The 19,721-nt window shown below is 35.5% G+C and overlaps 1 protein-coding gene across 39 annotated transcripts in view; it reads left to right on the top strand.

The window, feature by feature from the left end:
• HERC1 (HECT and RLD domain containing E3 ubiquitin protein ligase family member 1) overlaps nucleotides 1-19,721 on the top strand; it is a 214,403-nt gene that overhangs the window by 114,828 nt on the left and 79,854 nt on the right. For 19 of the 39 annotated variants that reach the window (XM_086321411.1, XM_086321423.1, XM_086321414.1 and 16 more), the window contains 8 exons: nucleotides 5,008-5,276; nucleotides 6,963-7,178; nucleotides 9,921-10,041; nucleotides 10,281-10,518; nucleotides 10,671-10,855; nucleotides 14,154-14,309; nucleotides 16,274-16,380; nucleotides 16,911-17,021. In XM_086321411.1, coding sequence (XP_086177537.1) covers nucleotides 5,008-5,276; nucleotides 6,963-7,178; nucleotides 9,921-10,041; nucleotides 10,281-10,518; nucleotides 10,671-10,855; nucleotides 14,154-14,309; nucleotides 16,274-16,380; nucleotides 16,911-17,021 — 1,403 coding nt within the window. Of the gene's footprint in view, nucleotides 1-697; nucleotides 827-5,007; nucleotides 5,277-6,962; nucleotides 7,179-9,920; nucleotides 10,042-10,280; nucleotides 10,519-10,670; nucleotides 10,856-14,153; nucleotides 14,310-16,273; nucleotides 16,381-16,910; nucleotides 17,043-19,721 lie in introns of all 39 variants that reach the window. The other 20 variants (XM_086321393.1, XM_086321400.1, XM_086321418.1 and 17 more) reach the window with 2 other exon arrangements.

The following is a 19,721-nucleotide window of genomic DNA, read 5'->3' as shown; positions in this document are numbered from 1 at the left end:
TGTTCATAATTTTAATCAGTTGCCCTGTAAGTAGATTTCATGTGGTTTTAGAGCTAAGTAGATACAAATGAATTAATTATCCAAGTCCAGTTTATGGGTAAGCCAACTTTTCCAAAAGTTCAAGATAGTGCCAAGACCTGTCAAGTTCTTGAAACTTTATTTTATTGGAAACAGGCAAATAAATAGGACCTCATGGGAAAAATTTGTTTAAATTACCCATTTAGGAGGTTATAATAGAGAGGCAAACTTGTTATTATGTTAATTATGATAATATCACTTAATGTGGTACCAGTTTATTCTAGTAATCATTTTATATCTTAATGTTCTCAGGCAAAAATTTTGCTGATAGCTTTGTTCCTAGAAGTAGGTGACTAGAAAATGGAAGAATTACTGTTTTAGGAAGAGCAGCAAAAATACTTTTCAATCTCATGAATCATAGTGTTTGTGGATTAAACAATGAAAATGTATACTTACTAGTTTCATTTATTTAATTATAATGAATTTCTTTTTTTTTTAAAGAAATTAACATTGAAAATACACTTGGAACATTATATTTTCAAAAGAATTTTTTAAACTCATGTGTATTTAGAGATTACCCTCTGACCACAGTGGGGTTTTGTTTTGTTTTGTTTTGTTCTTAAATGATGGTAAAATAAACCACTCTGTTTTTTCCTTATTTATTGTCAAAATGGACCAAATGTCATAAGCTATAACATGCTTATCTTCAGTTGGGCAGATGAACATACCAAGTCTGAGAACTTTTTGGAGCAGTTCAGGTGTTCTGATTCTGACTTGAGCTATGAAGGACAAGCAGATGTCCAGCCAAGTGAGAATTCTTTTATGTGCTTATTTATCCCTTTCCAGTATTTTGAGGAGAAAATGTAAACTTTTTTCTCTCACTTTCCTTTTTTATTTATTAGTCTAGTAGTCCTGAGTTATTAAAAGTTTAGTAAGAGAAATTAGAGATAGCAATATTTAATTGCATCTGTTATTGAAACTAAATGGATAAATTAATGACAATTAATGGTTGTATACACATTTAGCTGCTCTTAATATGTCTCCAGAGATACTCCTTGAGAGGGCCTAGTGCCTATAATTTGGACATTGGGGATATTGGAATTCATGCTGTTGAGCCATGAATGCTTCTTTTCCCCTCATTCCAGTTAATGTTTCACACTTGGTACAAGCTCTTGGTCCAAGAAAGTGAATATGGTAGGAAGGAGTAAAGTGAGCAAACAAATTGAGTTCAGCCAACTTGCTCATCAGAGCTAAATTCTAAATAAAAAAAAAATCGTAAATTACTTTAAAAAGAGACAGGTGATCCATATTTCTGCTTAGCACCCCAGAAGTAATATCAAATTTGAATTCATTAGACAAGTAAAAACTTTGCTATATGCCAGGTATCGTGCTAATCACTTCAAACATATTAACCCATTTAATTGTCATAATAACTTGTCAAAATTCTTGACAAAACCTGTTAAACTTGTTAGTATTTGGGTACTTTGATAAATATGTAAAAGATTTGCTATAGTTGTGTAGAACTGAGCACCTTCTTTACTGAATGACAGTACCTTTTTGCAGATACTTTAGTTTTTGTATTTAAGCTAAAGCTGATATAATCAGTGAAAAATGATGGAGATACCAAAGCAGAAATTTAAGAAGGAGCATCATGGTTTGATTTCACCACCTTGCCCCAGGTCTTTGTGTTTTATTGCTAAATAATATCAGAAACATTTATCAACATGTGTGTTTCATGGTATGACTTGTATGGGTGAAATGCTATTTTATCTATGCATTTCAAATTAGATTGTATAAAGAAGAACAAATGTCAATGTTGTCTCCTGTATGAAATTTCTCCTTTTGTCTTCTGATTCTTGTTGTGGTAGTGTATTTACTCCTTTTTGGCCAGTTGAGCCCCAGAAAAAAGAAGAGCTTCAAGCAAGTACATGATGGCATGTTTAATTTTTTTCCCCTTTTAGCTTGCCTACATATTTTATGGTTTATAAAGTATGTATTGCAGCTCTGCCATGTTCATTTTGAAAATTCCACCTAAGAACCAAGTTACAAGGACAAGTAAACAATCTCAAATTTCTTGTTGGATTTCATATTTTCCTTTTATAGTAGGAGACTCTGAATTAATATTAAGTAAGAATTGGGTCAGTCACAGTTACTCTATAGAGGCTTTTGATACGCTTTTCAGACACAGTATTTCCTATAGTCAGACAAAACAGTACAGAACAAATTAGTTATTAGGTTATTATAATTTTTTTTTAATTATAGTTTTTCATCTCTCATTTCCATACTATGAGATTTTGTGTTTCAAAGTATTTTTGATATCAGCCTAAACATTTTGGTTATAAAAATTCATTTATTTATCCTAATGCTTTCGAGTAGCGTCTTTCTTGTTCTTTCTTTTGTTCATACAAAGTTTTGTTTGGTCTATACACTTAATAAGTTGCATGTTTTAAATTAGGGGTCAGGAAACTATGAATAGTGGGCTAAATGTGAATTGCTATCTTTGTTTTCAAGTTTTGTTGGAACACAACCACACTCATGTATTATCTATGGCTCCTTTCACATTACAACAGAAGAGTTGAGTAGTTGGACGAACCATGAATAATCCACAAAATCTAAAATATTTAATAACTGACTCTTTATAGATAAAGCTTGCTGATCCCTGCTTTAAATTGCAGAGAGGACTTAATTTGGGCATTGGCTACCTATTTCATAGGACATTTTGGAGTATATTAAGGCAATTCACTTCCTGTAGATTCTTCACAATTGAACCTTTGTGTAGGCAGGCAGTGGAATTCCCATGGATCAATGTTTTGTGAGTTGATTAACAACAAGTATTTGTAAGATCACTTCCCATAAACTTAAGGAATTAGTTTTATTAATTTAGAAGATAATTTTCTTTGAGCCTCTGTTTCCTCAAGTGAGGAAACTGAACTAGATAATCTTTTAAGGTTGCTTTTACTTATGTGGTTCTAACATTAACTCTTTGCACATTTTATTTTCATTTTGAAAAATAATTATAAGTATTATAAGGTAGAAGAACTTTTTACTCTGAAATTTTTTTATTGAACCAATAGGCTCAATGCTAAGAACCAAAAAATATTATTTGTAAGTTAAGGTTAAATCCAGATTCTGATTTTGGAATGCTTACAGAAATGAAAAATGATTCTTTTTTCCCCACATTCCACATTCCATGCTTTATTTTTTAAATATCATTTTTAATTAAATACATTATGCATCCATGACATTTTTCTTTGGATTTTTACTCTTTTCTGTTATACTTGTGAAAACAATCAGCTATACAATTAGGGGAAATTTTGAGACTGGTTATTTCTATTTCAATAGAACTGAAAATCTAACATTTTTTAATCTTAAGAATTCTTGCTAAAATATGGAAGGCAGATAAACCATATATTCTTGTCATTCTAAATTATTTTAGTAGAATTCATATAAATTATTTCATAGCTGCTTTATAATATTAACTGCCTGTTGTGAATTCCTGTGTCTCAATTTGAAGTCCTAAGGTTTTCCTGACATCATTATAATAAATCAGAAATAAGTTAATACAGTCAATATTGTGTTAGTTCATTTTCTCTGTGGGCATTAGTAGTCCTCTTCCCAAATCTTTTCTATCTAGTATGTAACAAATGTAATTTTTGTAATACATGTTTTATTAGGTACCTCATTCCTAATTCATTCCCAATAGAAAAATTTGGTGGGTTCACACAGTAAGATATTCCTCAGCACTCAAAGAAATGAACTGTGGCTACATGGAATAATGTGAATGAGTATTAGCAATATTATACTGAAAACATAATATACAAAAAGATATAAAATGATGCTTTTTTATAAGGTCACAGGCAACTAACACCAAACATTATTTGTCTTGGGCATACATATAAAACAGTATTTAACAGCAGTAATGAAAGCGTTAGGTGGCAGGACACAGAAGAGAGACAGGTTGTGGGGAGGAGCAGAAAGGTAGTACTCTGCCAAGTTTTCTATTTCTTGTGTTCACATTTATTATAAATACAAAAGCAAGCCATGCATGGACCAATGATGAGAGTATATCATGAGCCAGAGTATAATTAATCTAACTCATGTACCTGAGATCAGTTAAACCAAAAAAGACAAAGCTTGTAAGAATTTAGACATTGTTATATTTATTTAAAGCCCCAGCTGGCACATGACTTGGACAATGTTGTGATCACACATAATAACATTTTTCTAATGTAAAGATTTTAAGCTATAAAATGCCCTTTGGCAAAACTAATGGTATTAGCCACTATTGTTATACCATTTGGCAATTTTATGTAGATATAATTTTATAGTAAGTCTTATATATTCTTATCTGTGAAACTTTGCTTCTTCTATATAAAGGAGTTTCACAGCCTGCAATAAATATACATATAACACAGTGAAAATGTTTCTTACATTAATGAAACCTAAAGGTGATGATGTCTCCTTTTTGTTTAAGTTTACTTGCCCTTCTATGTTCATTTTTTTGGTAATATTTCATTGCAGATATGTAGACACTTTGCACAATCTTAATTCACTCTTTGCAATGATAATGTTAAATCAGATGAAGTTCTATTGCTAGTTGATCTTAGCAGCAGTGTCCTAAATGCCTAGTTCTGTTGTGTTCATAAATGATGGTCTGGTTTAATACTGCAGAGCCTTTTAAGCTAAGCATTTTGAGAACAGCTTCTGCCTTTCTTTTTCTTGTGGCAGCGTGTTGCTAAAGCGCTTACAGAGACACTGGTACATTAAACAGGGCTTTCCCTTTCTTTTCTTACATTGCTCTAGTTTTTGTTTGTTTATTGTTTTTTAGCAAAGCATTTTGCTCAGATTCACTTAATGCATGCATGTATTCAAACATGAGTATCCATTCCTCACCAGTTGGTATGATAGCAGCACTCAGCCCTCATCTAGTTTCAGAATGTATGTTCTACTTGGTCATCACTGATGCATGTTTGTTCTGTTTGTATATAGGTCCTATGCACAGTCAATTGGAATCTCTGAGTGACTCGTGGACTCGCCTGAAACATAACAGAGACTGGTTGTGCAGTTCCTCTTATTCCTTTGAGTCTGATTTTGATCTTACCAAGTCTTTGGGAGTTCACACTTTGATTGAAAATGTTGTAAGCTTTGTGAGTGGAGATGTGGGGAATGCCCCAGGTTTTAAAGAGCCAGAGGAAAGTATGTCTACAAGTCCCCAGGCCTCCATCATTGCAATGGAGCAGCAACAGTTAAGGGCAGAAGTAAGTTTTTGATGTTTACTCCTTGTGAGGGACTATGAACCACTGAATGTACAATTAATAGGAAAATTTTTTCCTTTTCTTCTACTTCTTGCCTCCCTCTTTCCTTCACCTGAGCTTTTTGATGTTGCTATCTTAACTGGAGCAACTTGATATTTTCTTTGCAGTGAACAGTAGTGTATTTTTAATTGCTGTCTTTTAGAACAAGATACTCTAATCACTAAGTGTTTCCTTGTCTCCTAGAAACTATAATAAGATTGGTGGGTGACTATACAGATCTGCTCTTAGAGTCTCCATTTTTGACACATTTGTCTGTTTAAAAAGGGCTAGATTAGAACATCATGGTAATAATGATGAATGCTAAAGTTAATGAACAAAGCCTCTTAAGTATCTCCCTCAAAATATTTATTAATGATTGTGATTTTAACATGTCCTCAAATTCTTTGATACTCTTCTTGCCAGGAGGTTGAGCTTAATTTTCCTCCTCTTAAGAGTAAGCTGGACTTAGTGACTTAGAGCTACCAGAGTATGAAAATGGCGGGGAAAAGTAATTTTACTTTGCAGAAACCTGGCAGACATCACCTTAACCAACTGATCAAGATTAATATCACCATAATTAATAGGTTATGCTAATATCATGCATGGTGATAATAATATGATAAGAAGGAGACTTTGTAATATTCTTCCCCCAAATCCATGTCTGTAGTCCAAACATTAGAAAACATCAGGCAAACTCAGATTGAGGGACATACTATAAAATACAGGAACAGCCCTTTGTAAGCGTCAGGGTCATGGAAAACAAAGACAGAAACTGTCACAGACTAAAGGAGACAAGACAACTAAATGCAGTGTAATATCCTGGATTGGATCCTGGAACATAAAAGGGGCATTATGGGGAAACTGGTGAAATCCAAATAAATTCTGTGGTTTGGTTAATAGTGTTGTACCAATTTTAATTTGTTTTTGATAAATATACCATAATTATGTAAGATATTAACAGTAGGAGAAACTTGGGGAAAGTATATAGGAACTCTTCTATAGATACAAAATTATTTCTAAATAAAAAGTTTATTTAAAAAAAAAAAAAGGAATAGGCCAGTTGACTGCTGTGGTGGATATTTGTCCTCCTAGGGAAGATAGAGCCCAAAGTTCAAGAGAACCACATTGAGACCTTCTGGGAATATTTCTTCTAGTTCTTGAACTAAAGAGTATTCATTCTATATAACAGTATTATAAGAAAAGAAAGCAATATCCTTACTACCTGACACTTTTGAAACCTTCACATGTATCTCCTCATGAGCATCACAGTAGTTCTGTGAGTAGATTAAAGTACTAATAGCCTCATTTTATACATGAAGAAACTGAGACTCAGGAGATTAAGTGAGTTTTCCAAGACTGCATAGTAATTGGACTATTCTGGCCTTTAAACTAGGTCTCCTGCATCCAGATTTACTACTTTTTCCACTGTACTGTGTAACTTCTTTCATACTGAAGTATGCTGCAGAGACCTTAGAGATATTTTAATTTTTAAAGTCATAATAGCAAAATATTTATGTCAATAGAACAGATTCCTAAGAAATACCAAAATTTTCTGTACACTAAGAAATATATTGTCTATGACATAGAGAGTTATTTGTGTCTCAGTTCAGTGAAGAATTCTAAAATATGTTTATTTTACCTTTTCACAAGCTCCGTTTAGAGGCGCTTCATCAGATACTTGTTCTGTTGTCTGGAATGGAAGAAAAAGGTAGCATCTCTCTGACAGGAAGCAGATTGAGCTCAGGTTTCCAGTCATCCACTCTGCTCACATCTGTGAGGCTGCAGTTTCTAGCAGGGTGTTTCGGTTTAGGCACTGTTGGACATGCAGGAGCCAAAGGAGAGAGTGGCCGATTGCATCACTATCAGGTGGGTGACAAAGCTGTCCTGTGAGGATGACACCTTAGCTGTATTTTTACACCACCAGTTTAATAATGCTAAACTTTTTGGTGTTTAGAAATGAGATTTAAAAATATAAAGACCTAAATGACTTAATGATATCATTGGTTTCATTTCTTGAGTAATAGTAGTGTAGCTGCAGTTAGATAAACCAATAGGTAAGCTATGGTACTGTTATACTTTTACATTCTTTGCTGGCTCAGTTTTATTATGCCTTAGCCAAATTGCATAGAGGTAGATTTAAGTTGGAACAGGGTTGGTATTTGGGAGGATGGGTTTCAAAAATTTACATTTTAGACTTGATCAATTTTACTTAGTTTCTCTGGTTGTTTGAACTGTTTTTTTAAGTGTTCTCTTCATGTCTTCCATGTTTAGAGAGGAGAAATGCTTTGTGAGAAAGGAGAAAGATTATATAGAATCAAGAATTTTCAAGCATTGAAAAATAAGTTTTAACTTTTATACACTGAAATATATGAAATGATTAAAAACCACCATAGGGCTCTAGTATAGACTAGGGATAAAATGCTGTTACTTTCAAAAGTAGGAAGTGTTTATTTAGTTCTTTGGTCCACTTTTTGATTGGGTCTTTTATTTTTCTGGAATTGAGCTTCTTGTATATTTTTGAGATTAATTCTTTGTGTTGCTTTGTTTGCTATTATTTTCTCCCATTCTGAAGGCTGTCTTTTCACCTTGCTTATAGTTTCCTTTGCTGTGCAGAAGCTTTTAATTTTAATTAGGTCCCATTGGTTTATTTTTGCTTTTATTTCCAGTATTCTGGGAGGTGGGTCATAGAGGATCCTGCTGTGATTTATGTCAGAGAGTATTTGGCCCATGTTTTCCTCTAGGAGTTTAATAGTTTCTGGTCTTACGTTTAGATCTTTAATCCATTTTGAGTTTATTTTTGTGTATGGTGTTAGAAAGTGTTCTAGTTCCATTCTTTTACAAGTGGTTGACCGGTTTTCCCAGCACCACTTGTTAAAGAGATTGTCTTTTCTCCATTGTATATTCTTGCCTCCTTTGTCAAAGATAAGGTGTCCATAGGTGTGTGGATTTATCTCTGGGCTTTCTATTTTGTTCCATTGATCTATATTTCTATCTTTGTGCCAGTACCATACTGTCTTGATGACTGTGGCTTTGTAGTAGAGCTTGAAGTCAGGCAGGTTGATTCCTCCGTTTCCATTCTTCTTTCTCAAGATTGCTTTAGCTATTCGAGGTTTTTTGTATTTCCATACAAATTGTGAAATTATTTTTTCTAGTTCTCTGAAAAATACTGTTGGTAGCTTGATAGGGATTGCATTGAATCTATAGATTGCTTTGGGTAGTATACTCATTTTCACTATATTGATTCTTCCAATCCATGAACATGGTATATTCTTCCGTGTATTATTGTCCGCTTTGATTTCTTTCACCAGTGTTTTATAGTTTTCTATATATAGGTCTTTTGTTTCTTTAGGTAGATATCTTCCTGAGTATTTTATTCTTTTCATTGCAATGGGGAATGGAATTGTGTCCTTAATTTCTCTTTCTGTTTTCTCATTGTTAGTGTATAGGAATACAAGGGATTTCTGTGTGTTAATTTTATATCCTGCAACTTTACTATATTCATTGATTAGCTCTAGTAATTTTCTGGTGGAGTCTTTAGGGTTTTCTATGTAGAGGATCATGTCATCTGCAAAGACATACAGATGGCTAACAAACACGTGAAAAGATGCTCAACATCACTCATTATCAGAGAAATGCAAATCAGAACCACAATGAGGTACCATCTCATGCCAGTCAGAATGGCTTCTACCCAAAAGTCTACAAATAATAAATGCTGGAGAGGGTGTGGAGAAAAGGGAACCCTCTTACACTGCTGGTGGGAATGCAAACTAGTACAGCCACTATGGAGAACAGTGTGGAGATTCCTTAAAAACCTGGAAATAGAACTGCCTTATGACCCAGCAATCCCACTGCTGGGCATACACACTGAGGAAACCAGAATTGAAAGAGACACTTGTACCCCAGTGTTCATCGCAGCACTATTTATGTGTGTGTGTGTGTGTATATATATATATATATATATACACACACATAGACATATAGCCAGGACATAGAAGCAACCTAGATGTCCATCAGCAAACAAATGGATAAGAAAGCTGTGGTGCATATACACAATGGAATATTACTCAGCCATTAAAAAGAATACATTTGAATCAGTTCTAATGAGGTGGATGAAACTGGAGCCTATTATGCAGAGTGAAGTAAGCCAGAAAGAAAAACACCAGTACAGTATACTAACGCATATATATGGAATTTAGAAAGAAGGTAACGATAACCCTGTATGCGAGACAGCAAAAGAGACACAGATGTATTGAACAGTCTTTTGGACTTTGTGGAAGAGGGTGAGGGTGGGATGATATGGGAGAATGGCATTGAAACATGTAAAATATCATACGTGAAACGAATCACCAGTCTAGGTTCGATGCATGATACAGGGTGCTTGGGGCTGACGCACTGGGAGGACCCAGTGGGATGGGATGGGGAGGGAGGTAGGAGGGGGTTCAGGATGGGGAACACATGTACACTCATTGCAGATTGAAGTCAATGTATGACAAAACCAATACAATATTGTAAAGTAAAATAAATTAATTAAAATAAATAAAAATAAACAACAAAGTAGGAAGTGTTATTGTTGTTAACAGAAAAGGTAAATCTTTATGTGTAATTTAGGATGGGATCAGAGCAGCTAAGAGAAATATTCAGATTGAAATCCAGGTGGCTGTGCATAAGATTTATCAACAGTTGTCTGCTACCTTGGAGAGAGCCCTGCAAGCCAACAAGCACCACATTGGTGAGTAACTAAGCATGCAAATATAAGATGCAAGTTGCATTTTTGCCTGGGGTTGTAGTAGGTAGCTAATGTTCTGTGTTTAATAACATCAGTACGTCAGCTTATCTGTAAAGAATAAATACTTGAAAGTGTAATAGTGTTCCATACTACCATTTATGTTTTGGAATATGACTTATTTTAGTAAAGGCTTTGTTAACTTCAAAGAAGATTCTCAATTGTCTTTCTCTCTTTTTTTCTAGAAGCCCAACAGCGTCTCCTTTTGGTTACAGTTTTTGCCCTGAGTGTTCACTATCAGCCAGTAGATGTTTCTTTGGCGATTTCCACTGGTCTGCTAAATGTATTGTCACAGTTATGTGGCACAGACACCATGCTAGGACAGCCTCTTCAGTTGTTGCCAAAAACAGGTGTTTCCCAGCTTAGCACAGCTTTAAAAGTGGCTAGTACAAGGCTGCTCCAGATTCTAGCCATCACTACAGGGTGAGTATTGTAGACGTCTTGATAGAACTTTGTGGGGGTTGGTCTTTCACATTTTAGTTAATTTCCTTTTACCCCTAATCTTCTTTATGTATTTAAGTATGTTTACCCTTCTGTATAATTACCATTTATTTTTTTCCCATTATTTCACATAGGACCTATGCTGATAAACTGAGCCCCAAGGTAGTTCAATCTTTGTTGGATCTACTTTGTAGTCAGTTGAAGAATTTGTTGTCCCAGGCTGGTGTATTGCTTATGGCCTCTTTTGGAGAAGGAGAAGAGGATGAAGAAGGAAAAAAAATTGACTCTAGTGGAGAAACTGAGAAGAGAGATTTCAGAGGTATAAACGTTTTTTTCTGTCATTATTTATAAGCATTTATTGATTCCACATTGTGTGAATATCTTTAGAATGATATTTCTTTCTGTTGTGAGGCATGAAAGGATTTTTGTTTATTTAGACACCCCATTTCTCTCCTAATTCGTACGATGTAGATGTACATCTGGTTGAACTTCCTCTCTTTACAGTCAGTTAACCCTGATGTAGTAACTATACCAGCCATACTCTAGATTCAGGCTCTCTATTGTATCTAGAACCTAAAGGTTCTCAGTGACTAATTTCCCCAGATTATGTTTTTGTAGCATTTAATCCTGACAGCTCATCTCTTGAGTTGCAGTCTTGGTTTAAGTGTTCCTCCAGGATCAAGGTTTTTAATATTTTGGAATTGGGTTAGAATTAGGGGAGCTGAACTTCTTGCTAGACTGTTCTGTTCTCTAGTCACTAAAAAAATTCATTATACTTAGCTGTAATAAATTTTGGTTGCTATTATATGATCATCTGCTTATAGCTTTAAAAAACTATTAATCAACATTATGGGAATTCCCTCATGATTCAGTGGTTAGGACTCGGTTTTTACTGCTGAGAATGTGGGTTCAAGCCCTGGTCAGGGAACTAAGATCCCACAGGTTGCACAGCACAGCCAAAAAAAAAAACCCCACAAAAAATATAGTGAACATTGTATTTCAGTAGAATGTAAACCCTTAACAGGAGAACTACTGCATATGTCAGTTATATAATTAAGGAATAAAGGTCTAAAACTGATCATTTGTTGAAAAAATTTTGTGCAACTACCAATGTCATATTACCATAATAAGCTCTGGGAGCTGTTAAATCCTTTCTGGACCAGATAGACAGATAGATAGATAAAACAAGGTAATAGACCCAGTCTTTCAAGACCATTATGAGGATTAAATAATTTAATACTTGTAAAGGACTTAGAGAAGTATCTGGCACATAAGAGCTTGATGAATGTTAATATTGAAATAGTATAGTAAGTAATATTTAAATATATAAGGTATTATTTAAATAATATTAATACTGTATAGGTAGGTGGGTGGATAAAGGAACATGCTGGGGATACAAAAATCACAAAACATTATCTCTGCCCTGTAGGACTTTCTAGGATAATGAGGAAGGCAGACATTTAAACAAATAATTACAGTGTAATACAATAAGCTTAGGAGAAATAGCTAAATCTCTTAGGTCAGAATCTAGAAGGATGTATATACGAGTCTCATTGAGGGCTAACTTTTGGTTTCAGAGGCTGAATCTGTGACAAGTTACTTCTTTTATAAAGAGCATGTTGCATATACGGAGTGTGGGTAGACTCACAAGGCATGATAACATAAAACAGGCTTTTAATGCCACCTCCCTTTTTCCTGAGATCCAACTGGGGATACAGGGTTGTTAAGGTAATAGTTTCTTACCACTCTCTGTTGAGCACTGCACATATGGACAGCATGGAAGAAACAGAAGAGTTACTTCTCAGCATCCTACCATATCCAGTAAAGGAACTGTGATGAATCTTAGCAGGTGTAATAACACACTGAGTCCACATCCAGTCCTCTCAGGTTGTACCTTTTCTGTTTATGGGCATGGCTGGGAGTGAGATTGATTCTAGTCAGCAGTGCCCAGGCATTCAGATAGGTAGACCAGGTATTAATAACTCCATATACTCTCTATAATACTTAACTAAAAGTAAGGTGTACTCTTCATTTCAAACATAATACTGATACTGGAAACAAACTATATCATAAAGCTGTATCAACCAGCTTTATGGTTAAGGTCTCTAGGCTTTAATTACTTTAATTAATCAGTGTCTTATTAAAAAAATACTTGCTGGGAAATAAAATACTTGCTGGGAGTGAGAGTGGGGTTGGATGGAGGCTTCCTAAAAGAGATTTCCCCAGGGGTCTCTACCAAGAGAGAAAGCTTCATGGAGGAGGTAACTTTTGAACTGGATTTTGAAGAAATGCATAGGAACCAGGTTAGAGTGAGATGTAGGTACCCAGGGCAGGCTAATAATTTTATGTTCTTCAAATTAATACTATTAAAAAAGTTTGCATATTAGCAAAGACTGAAGAAGTAAAGATTAGAGTACTGTGAGAAGGAAATGTAGAAAAGGAACTCTTAGCTTTTTCTCTAATTGTTCCTGACAGGTTAGTTCTATCATAAACCTGCACACCCATCAGCAAAACAAAAGCCCTCCAGTTAACAAGATATCCATGAAGATATTATAGATTACTGACTAGTCAGACCTGGTCTTTGGCTGGGAGTTGGTCTCCTCTCCATCACAAGTGACTTATCTGTGTATTTCTTAATTTGATATGCCAGGATCTCCCTGAAAGAAATGGCCTGTTTTCAAATTGTTACAGTTCTCCATGTTTTAATGCATGTTACAGACTGACATTCTGGGAATCTGCCCCACTGGCAAACTTCTCTGCCCTGGCTCCGAATGGGTCATACCTCCAAGGTGTTGGATGATATGAGATCATGGTGTATTAGGGGAACAGCAGAAAGTTCTTTGGCTTCAAAATGCACAGGGTTGTTGTTGTTTAGTTGCTAAGTCGTGTCCAACTATTTTCAACTCCATGGACTGTAGCATACCGGGCTTCCCTGTTCTTTACTATCTCCCACAGTTTGCTCAGACTTATGTCCATTGAGTTGGTGATGCTATTTAACCATCTCATCCTCTGCCACCCTCTTCTCCTCCTGCCCTAAGTTTTTCCCAGCGTCAGGGTCTTTTCCAATGAATCATTCTTTAGCGTCAGTCCTGGAGGGGATGACGAGAGGTATTGAGGCTCTTGGGAAAATTGGGATGATTGTTTAGAGCAGGTTGGTGGAAAGATTTCTTATATGTAGAGTTCAGGCAAACCATACCCAGGCCTAGAAATTCTTCTCTTGTAGAATATAAAAACAGTTAAGTCTTTTTTAGAGATGTAATTCTTAATTTGATTGGGCCAGAGGAAGGGGAAAATGGTGAGTGGATCATGGACTTTTTGAAAATGTGATTACAGTCGTCAGGTCTTTACTAGTCCAATGCACACACAGACATGGTTTTGTTTTGGTTTTTAAGAATATGTTTCAGTTCAGAACATTTATTTATTTTTGTCCATGCAGCATGACTTGTAGGATATTAGTTCCCTGACCAGGAATTGAACCCAGGCCCTAGGCAGCTAATTGACAGCCTAGGTTGTGAATTAAGTGGTACTTAACTGCATTCTCAGTGTAAGTTATTTGATAAAAAACTGTTTCCTGTTTGCTTTTGGTTATAATGTAAACCTGTCTGTTCACTCTTTAGCTGCTCTTAGGAAACAGCACGCAGCTGAACTGCATCTGGGGGATTTCCTAGTTTTTCTTCGCAGAGTTGTATCTTCAAAAGCAATTCAATCAAAAATGGCTTCCCCAAAGTGGACAGAAGTGCTTTTAAATATAGCATCTCAGAAATGTTCTTCAGGTATGTGACCTTTGTCTTATTTTGGAGTATTTTGCATATCACATGTGTTTTATTCAGATAATGCCAGACTTTAACAACATCATATACTTGACCTTGATTTTAAGACTTTTCTTTCCTGTTTTGTGAGTACTTATTTGATTGAAAGAAAAGTAATTTCAGGAGTAAAAATGGAAAGGCATCAAATCAATAATAGAAGATAACACTGGAGACGATCATAGATTTAATATTGGAAACGTCTCTAGTTGTTCAGATTACAATAATAAGTGGAGAATATTCAGTTTAATGTGATAATTAAGCACAGATTTTGAAGTTGTTGGATTATCAGAATGCAGATCTGAATTTGTCTGTTCTTTCTCATCATGATACGATTTCTGTTGCCTTGATTTAACTTCTAGTTGTGTGCTGTCTATGAGAGTTCTGTAAAATAAGCGTTATTCTTGCTTCTTAGCCTAAAACTCTGGTCTGCTTACATAGATTACTGTCAGTCTTTTCCTAATCTGTTTGCTTTTTGTTTTTAAAATAAATGTACATAAAATAGAATTTACTATTTTAACCACTTAAGTGTACAATTCAGTGACATTGATTACATTCACAGAGTTGCTCAACCATCACTGCTGTCCATTTCTAGAACTTTTTCATCATCCCTAGTCTTTTTTAAGTGTGCTGAAACGTAACATAGTCTTCTATGATACATGTTATTTTATATGTGTACATTTTTAATATAGTTTATTAGTGTTTCTTTTTACTTTTTTGTATGTATTCAATTTTTTAAAAGTTCAGATTCTATATATGTTTTAAGGTTGATATATAAACAAAAAGAATATAGGCAGCTTATTATTAACATAATAGCTGCGGTTATTAACTGCAAAAATACAGTAAAACAGAGTCATACTAAATGTTAATGTTCTTGCAACAGAATTATCCCAGTCATTGTGGTAGCAAATTCTGGCAAGAAATTGATTTGTTGTTAAAAGTGTTGAAAGAATTTCCAAAATTGATCAACTGGGCTGCAAATAAAACAGCATTTTATTTAAAAGAGGCCTTACCTTTGTCTTATTTTCTTAAAAGCTCTGCCATTCATAAGTTACTATTATTGGCAGATCAGTAGTTCAAGTCAAGGTTCTTCCTGTAACTATGCTTCTTAGCCTTATATATAGTAAGTTTATACTCATTTTTATGTTTTTCTTTACTAGTATAACTTACAGTAGCTTTTTTCCCCCTCCTTTAATAAAATAAGGCTTATGATAATATTGAGTAAGTTCTTAGAGCATGAAGAAGAATCAGATATTAATTTATTTCTACTAGTTGCTTGTATTGGGTTGGCCAAAAGAGTTCTTTCGGATTTTTCTGTAAGACAGTGCAAAAAACCCAGAAGAGCTTTTTGGCTAACCCAGTAATAATAATGGATAGAAAAAAAAGCATCAGTATCCTGCCTCTGTCTTTGTTTCTTTTAGAAAAATACAAACTGCTTTCTCTCCATTAACCCTGTAGGTCCGTCAGGGAATAGATGCAGTCAGGAGCAATTAAAGGGTACGATAAGCCTGAGCTTTAGAGGTTAACAGATGTGTCATTTAAAATTCTACTTCTGTCTCTACTGAGCTATGTGGCTTTGCTCAAGTTACTTCTCTGAGCCTCTGTTTCCTCATCAGTAAAATAAGGATATAATGTAGGATTTGTGAGGATCAACAGAGTTATTAATGTATATGAAATGCATAGCATGGTACTTGGCACAGGTGTTTATTATAGTACTGTTCCCTTATATATACATAAAAACTGAAACACGAACATGAATATTCATATACATTGATGGATATGGGATGAATCCAGAATTCTTGTGATAATGTCCTGAAGTAAAGTCTGTTCCATCCTAAAGACTTAACACCCTCAAGGATTTTTTTCAAGTTTATTTAAACTTTGAATTTAAGTCACATTTATAATAAGACAATGTTCTTTCCCCCCTCCAGGAATTCCTCTAGTTGGTAACTTAAGAACGAGGCTCCTTGCACTTCACGTCCTTGAGGCTGTGCTGCCAGCTTGTGAATCTGGTGTAGAAGATGATCAGATGGCCCAGGTTTCTATTTTTAAAATTATTAGAAGACATTCTTTAACATCTGCAACATGATTCACCCAAACTTGAAACTTACAGTCTCTTCAGTTGCAAATGTGTCATTTATTCAGTAGCATCTACAACTTCCACTTCTGAGATTGTTTTTTAAATTTTTTCATCTCCAAGCAAAGAGAAAGAGAAATTAGTTATGAGATGTGAGAAGTGGTGGTATAGTGAATATTTTCAAGGTCAGAATGAAAGGAAAATTTATAGAATTTCTTACTACGTGTGGGCATCTAGAGAGAGAAAGATGTGAAGCTGTATGGCCTCATCAGAGGTCCATATAGCGAGGCAACAGGGCAGTTGAACCCACTCTGTAGTGGGTTAATGATCTTTCTAAAAAATGACATTTTAGCTTGCATCTACACAAAGTAGCTGTCAGACATTGGTATAATTAAATCTCACAGGTGACTTAATCTTATGATTTATCTTTTCTAAAAACAGTTTAAATAATCCTTTACAGATTTTATCATTGTTTTTCCTTCAATACATAGGTTGTGGAACGCCTGTTTTCCCTCCTGTCAGATTGTATGTGGGAGACACCCATTGCTCAGGCCAAACATGCTATTCAGATAAAGGAAAAAGAACAAGAAATAAAATTACAGGTACCTGATTCTTCCAAAAAGGTATTTTTAGACAGCACAAGTGAATATCTTGCCACCTGTCTCTGGATCCTTTCTCCTTTGAGGGACATTTTTCTATCAGTTATTCAGTCTCCTCTCTGCACACGCTCTCCCTCTCCACTGGAGGAGTTTCCTTCTCCTCAGTTTGTAAACATCTCTTATTCCCACTCTCCTAAATAGCATTTTTTTAATCAATGAATCCTTTCTATATATTCTTTTGTGCATCATTGCCAAGCCTCCAGGAAGAGTAATCTTGTACATGTTTAAATCACTTCCTTACTTCTCATTTCTTTAGCCCAATCGTTTCTTTTCCATCAGAGCACTGAAATAATGACAGAGGTGTTGTTGGTAATAGTGTATGGCTTTTTGCTCACAACTTACTTGACCTCTGTAAACTCTAGCCTTCCATTGTTTTCAAACCATCACTTTCTCTAGATTCCCTCTGCCAATCCTTGATTCCCTCTGGAGGCATCTCTTCTTTGGTGTGACTTTCTCCTTGCCTCCATCCCAGATTCCGGTGTTCCTCAGAGTTCTGTGTTTAGCTTTTCTAGAAGTCTCAGTCATAATCATGACCATTTTCACTGCATTCATTGCCTTCCAGACTTGAATGATAGATAGCCCAGGTGTCTTTCCTTCAAACCTTTCTTCTTTTCCTCCTATCCCATTTTTATTGGTGGCACGAACATTTAACTAGCTTTTCAAGCCTGAATTCCTGGGAATTCTAGACTTTGCTAATATCCCCATCCGTGTGGTCCCTAGACCTCATTGATTTCACCTCCTAAATCGTTTTTGCTTGAATCCGTCTATCTAGCTATCTTAGTGTTTCTACTAGTTTTCATGATTCCATGCTTTTTCTGGTTTTCCTTCTATCCCAGTACAATGGCCTTTTCTTCTCATCCTTTTTCATTTGTACTTCCCCTTCTATTTTAGGGCTTCCATGGTGGCTCAGACCAGGGAAAGCCTGGTCTGAGGTAGATTCCCATTGAGACAGATTCAGGTAAAGATCTGCCTGCAATGTAGAAGACCCGCGTTCAATCCCTGGGTTGGGAAGATCTCCTGGAGAATGGAATGGCAACCCACTCCAATGTTCTTTCCTGGAGAATTCCATGGACAGAGGAGCCTGGCGGGCTGCAGTGCATGGGTTGGCAAAGAGTTGGGACATGACTGAGTGACTGCCACTTTGACTTTCACGTCTATTTAATCTAACTGCTGAAATCTCCCAAGGTTTGGTCCTAAGACCCCTTATTTTCTTCAGCTGTTACTTCCATTTCATTTCCTCTAGCATCAAACCTTATTCAGACCCATTTGCCATTGGTCATCAAATCTTTAGTCCCATTTGTGACATTTTTTTCTGAATTCCAGACTTATATACCCATCTTCTACTTGCCTTGCCACTTGAATGATAGTCTAATAGGCATCTCATACTTAGCAGCATCCTTAGTTCTGTTAATAGTCTGTTCCCCAGGCTTTCCCATATTTCCTAGTAAGTGACTCAACCAAAAAACCAAGCAGTCATCCTTGATTCCTCTCTTATCACACACACCCCATTTTCTCTACATAATCTCCAAGTCCTGCTAACTTCTCTGTTAATAGTTAACTTGAATTTTTGCACCTCCTTATTCCTCTGCCATCACCCTACTCCAAGCCCCTCTTTTGTCTGGCCTGGATTACGCAATATTCCATGTTAATTCCCTATAATTCATTCTCTCCACAGGATCTAGTGTGAGCTTCAAGTAACTTGGTAACTTGGAACATGTTGATCCTCTGCTTAAAACCCTCCAGTTAATGGTTTTCCATCCTTTATCTCCTCTTTCTTACTACACTGTGAACAAATGCCTTCTTGTTTCTTGAACACACTGAGCTTGTTCCTTCCTTTGGGCTTTGCTCTGGCTTTCTTTCTACCTAGAATACTTCCCTCAGATATGTTTCTCAGAAGTCTACTTATTATTCGTGTCTTGACTTAATTATCACTTCTTCAGATTCCTTTCCTAATCCACAATCTAGAGTCAGTTGCCACATACTCTTTAATGCCACAAAAATCACCTATTTTAATTTCAGCGTAGAATTTATCACCTAATATTTTCTTGTATCTTTTCTGTCTCCACCTTCTAAAATATAAGCTCTGTGTGAGCAGAGACCTAATCTATCCAGTATATTGCTGAATATATATATAGGACCTGGTATAGTGTCTGGTACACAGTAGATGCTTAACAAATACTCATTGGGTAAATGAAGGACTTATATGTTGTCAGTGTTTCTTACCTGAACTCTTGCAGTAAACTCCTGATTGTTCTCTCTGTTTTCATCCTGTATATTCCTGGTACAACAATGTTTATGAAACATAGATCTGATCAGAGTTCCTCTATATAAATCATTCTGTGTAGAAATTCTCTTGTCTAAAGATCAAACTTAGAATGTCTTCCATGATTTTTTTCCTAGTTCCTTATTCTTTTTCAGTCTCATCCTCCAGATCTTCAATACTGCTTGCAATTATGTTTAATCAGTGAATGCTGATCAGTGAATTCTGTTTCAGTTCTGTGTCTTGACACATGCTGTACATACTGCCTTCAATTTCTTTTTCTTTGATCAGCTGCTTAATGCCTTCTTATCATTCAGGATTGAGGTCAGAAGTCATCCTCTTTTGAATGCTTACCTTATCCTTCCCAAGCATGGTTAGAAACT

The sequence above is a fragment of the Bos grunniens genome, chromosome 10 (genome assembly GCF_055505025.1).
Source record: "Bos grunniens cultivar Pamir isolate PY7600 chromosome 10, Bosgru_T2T1.0, whole genome shotgun sequence".
Taxonomy (NCBI): Eukaryota; Metazoa; Chordata; class Mammalia; order Artiodactyla; family Bovidae; genus Bos; species Bos grunniens.
This window is presented reverse-complemented; position numbering and strand designations above follow the sequence as displayed.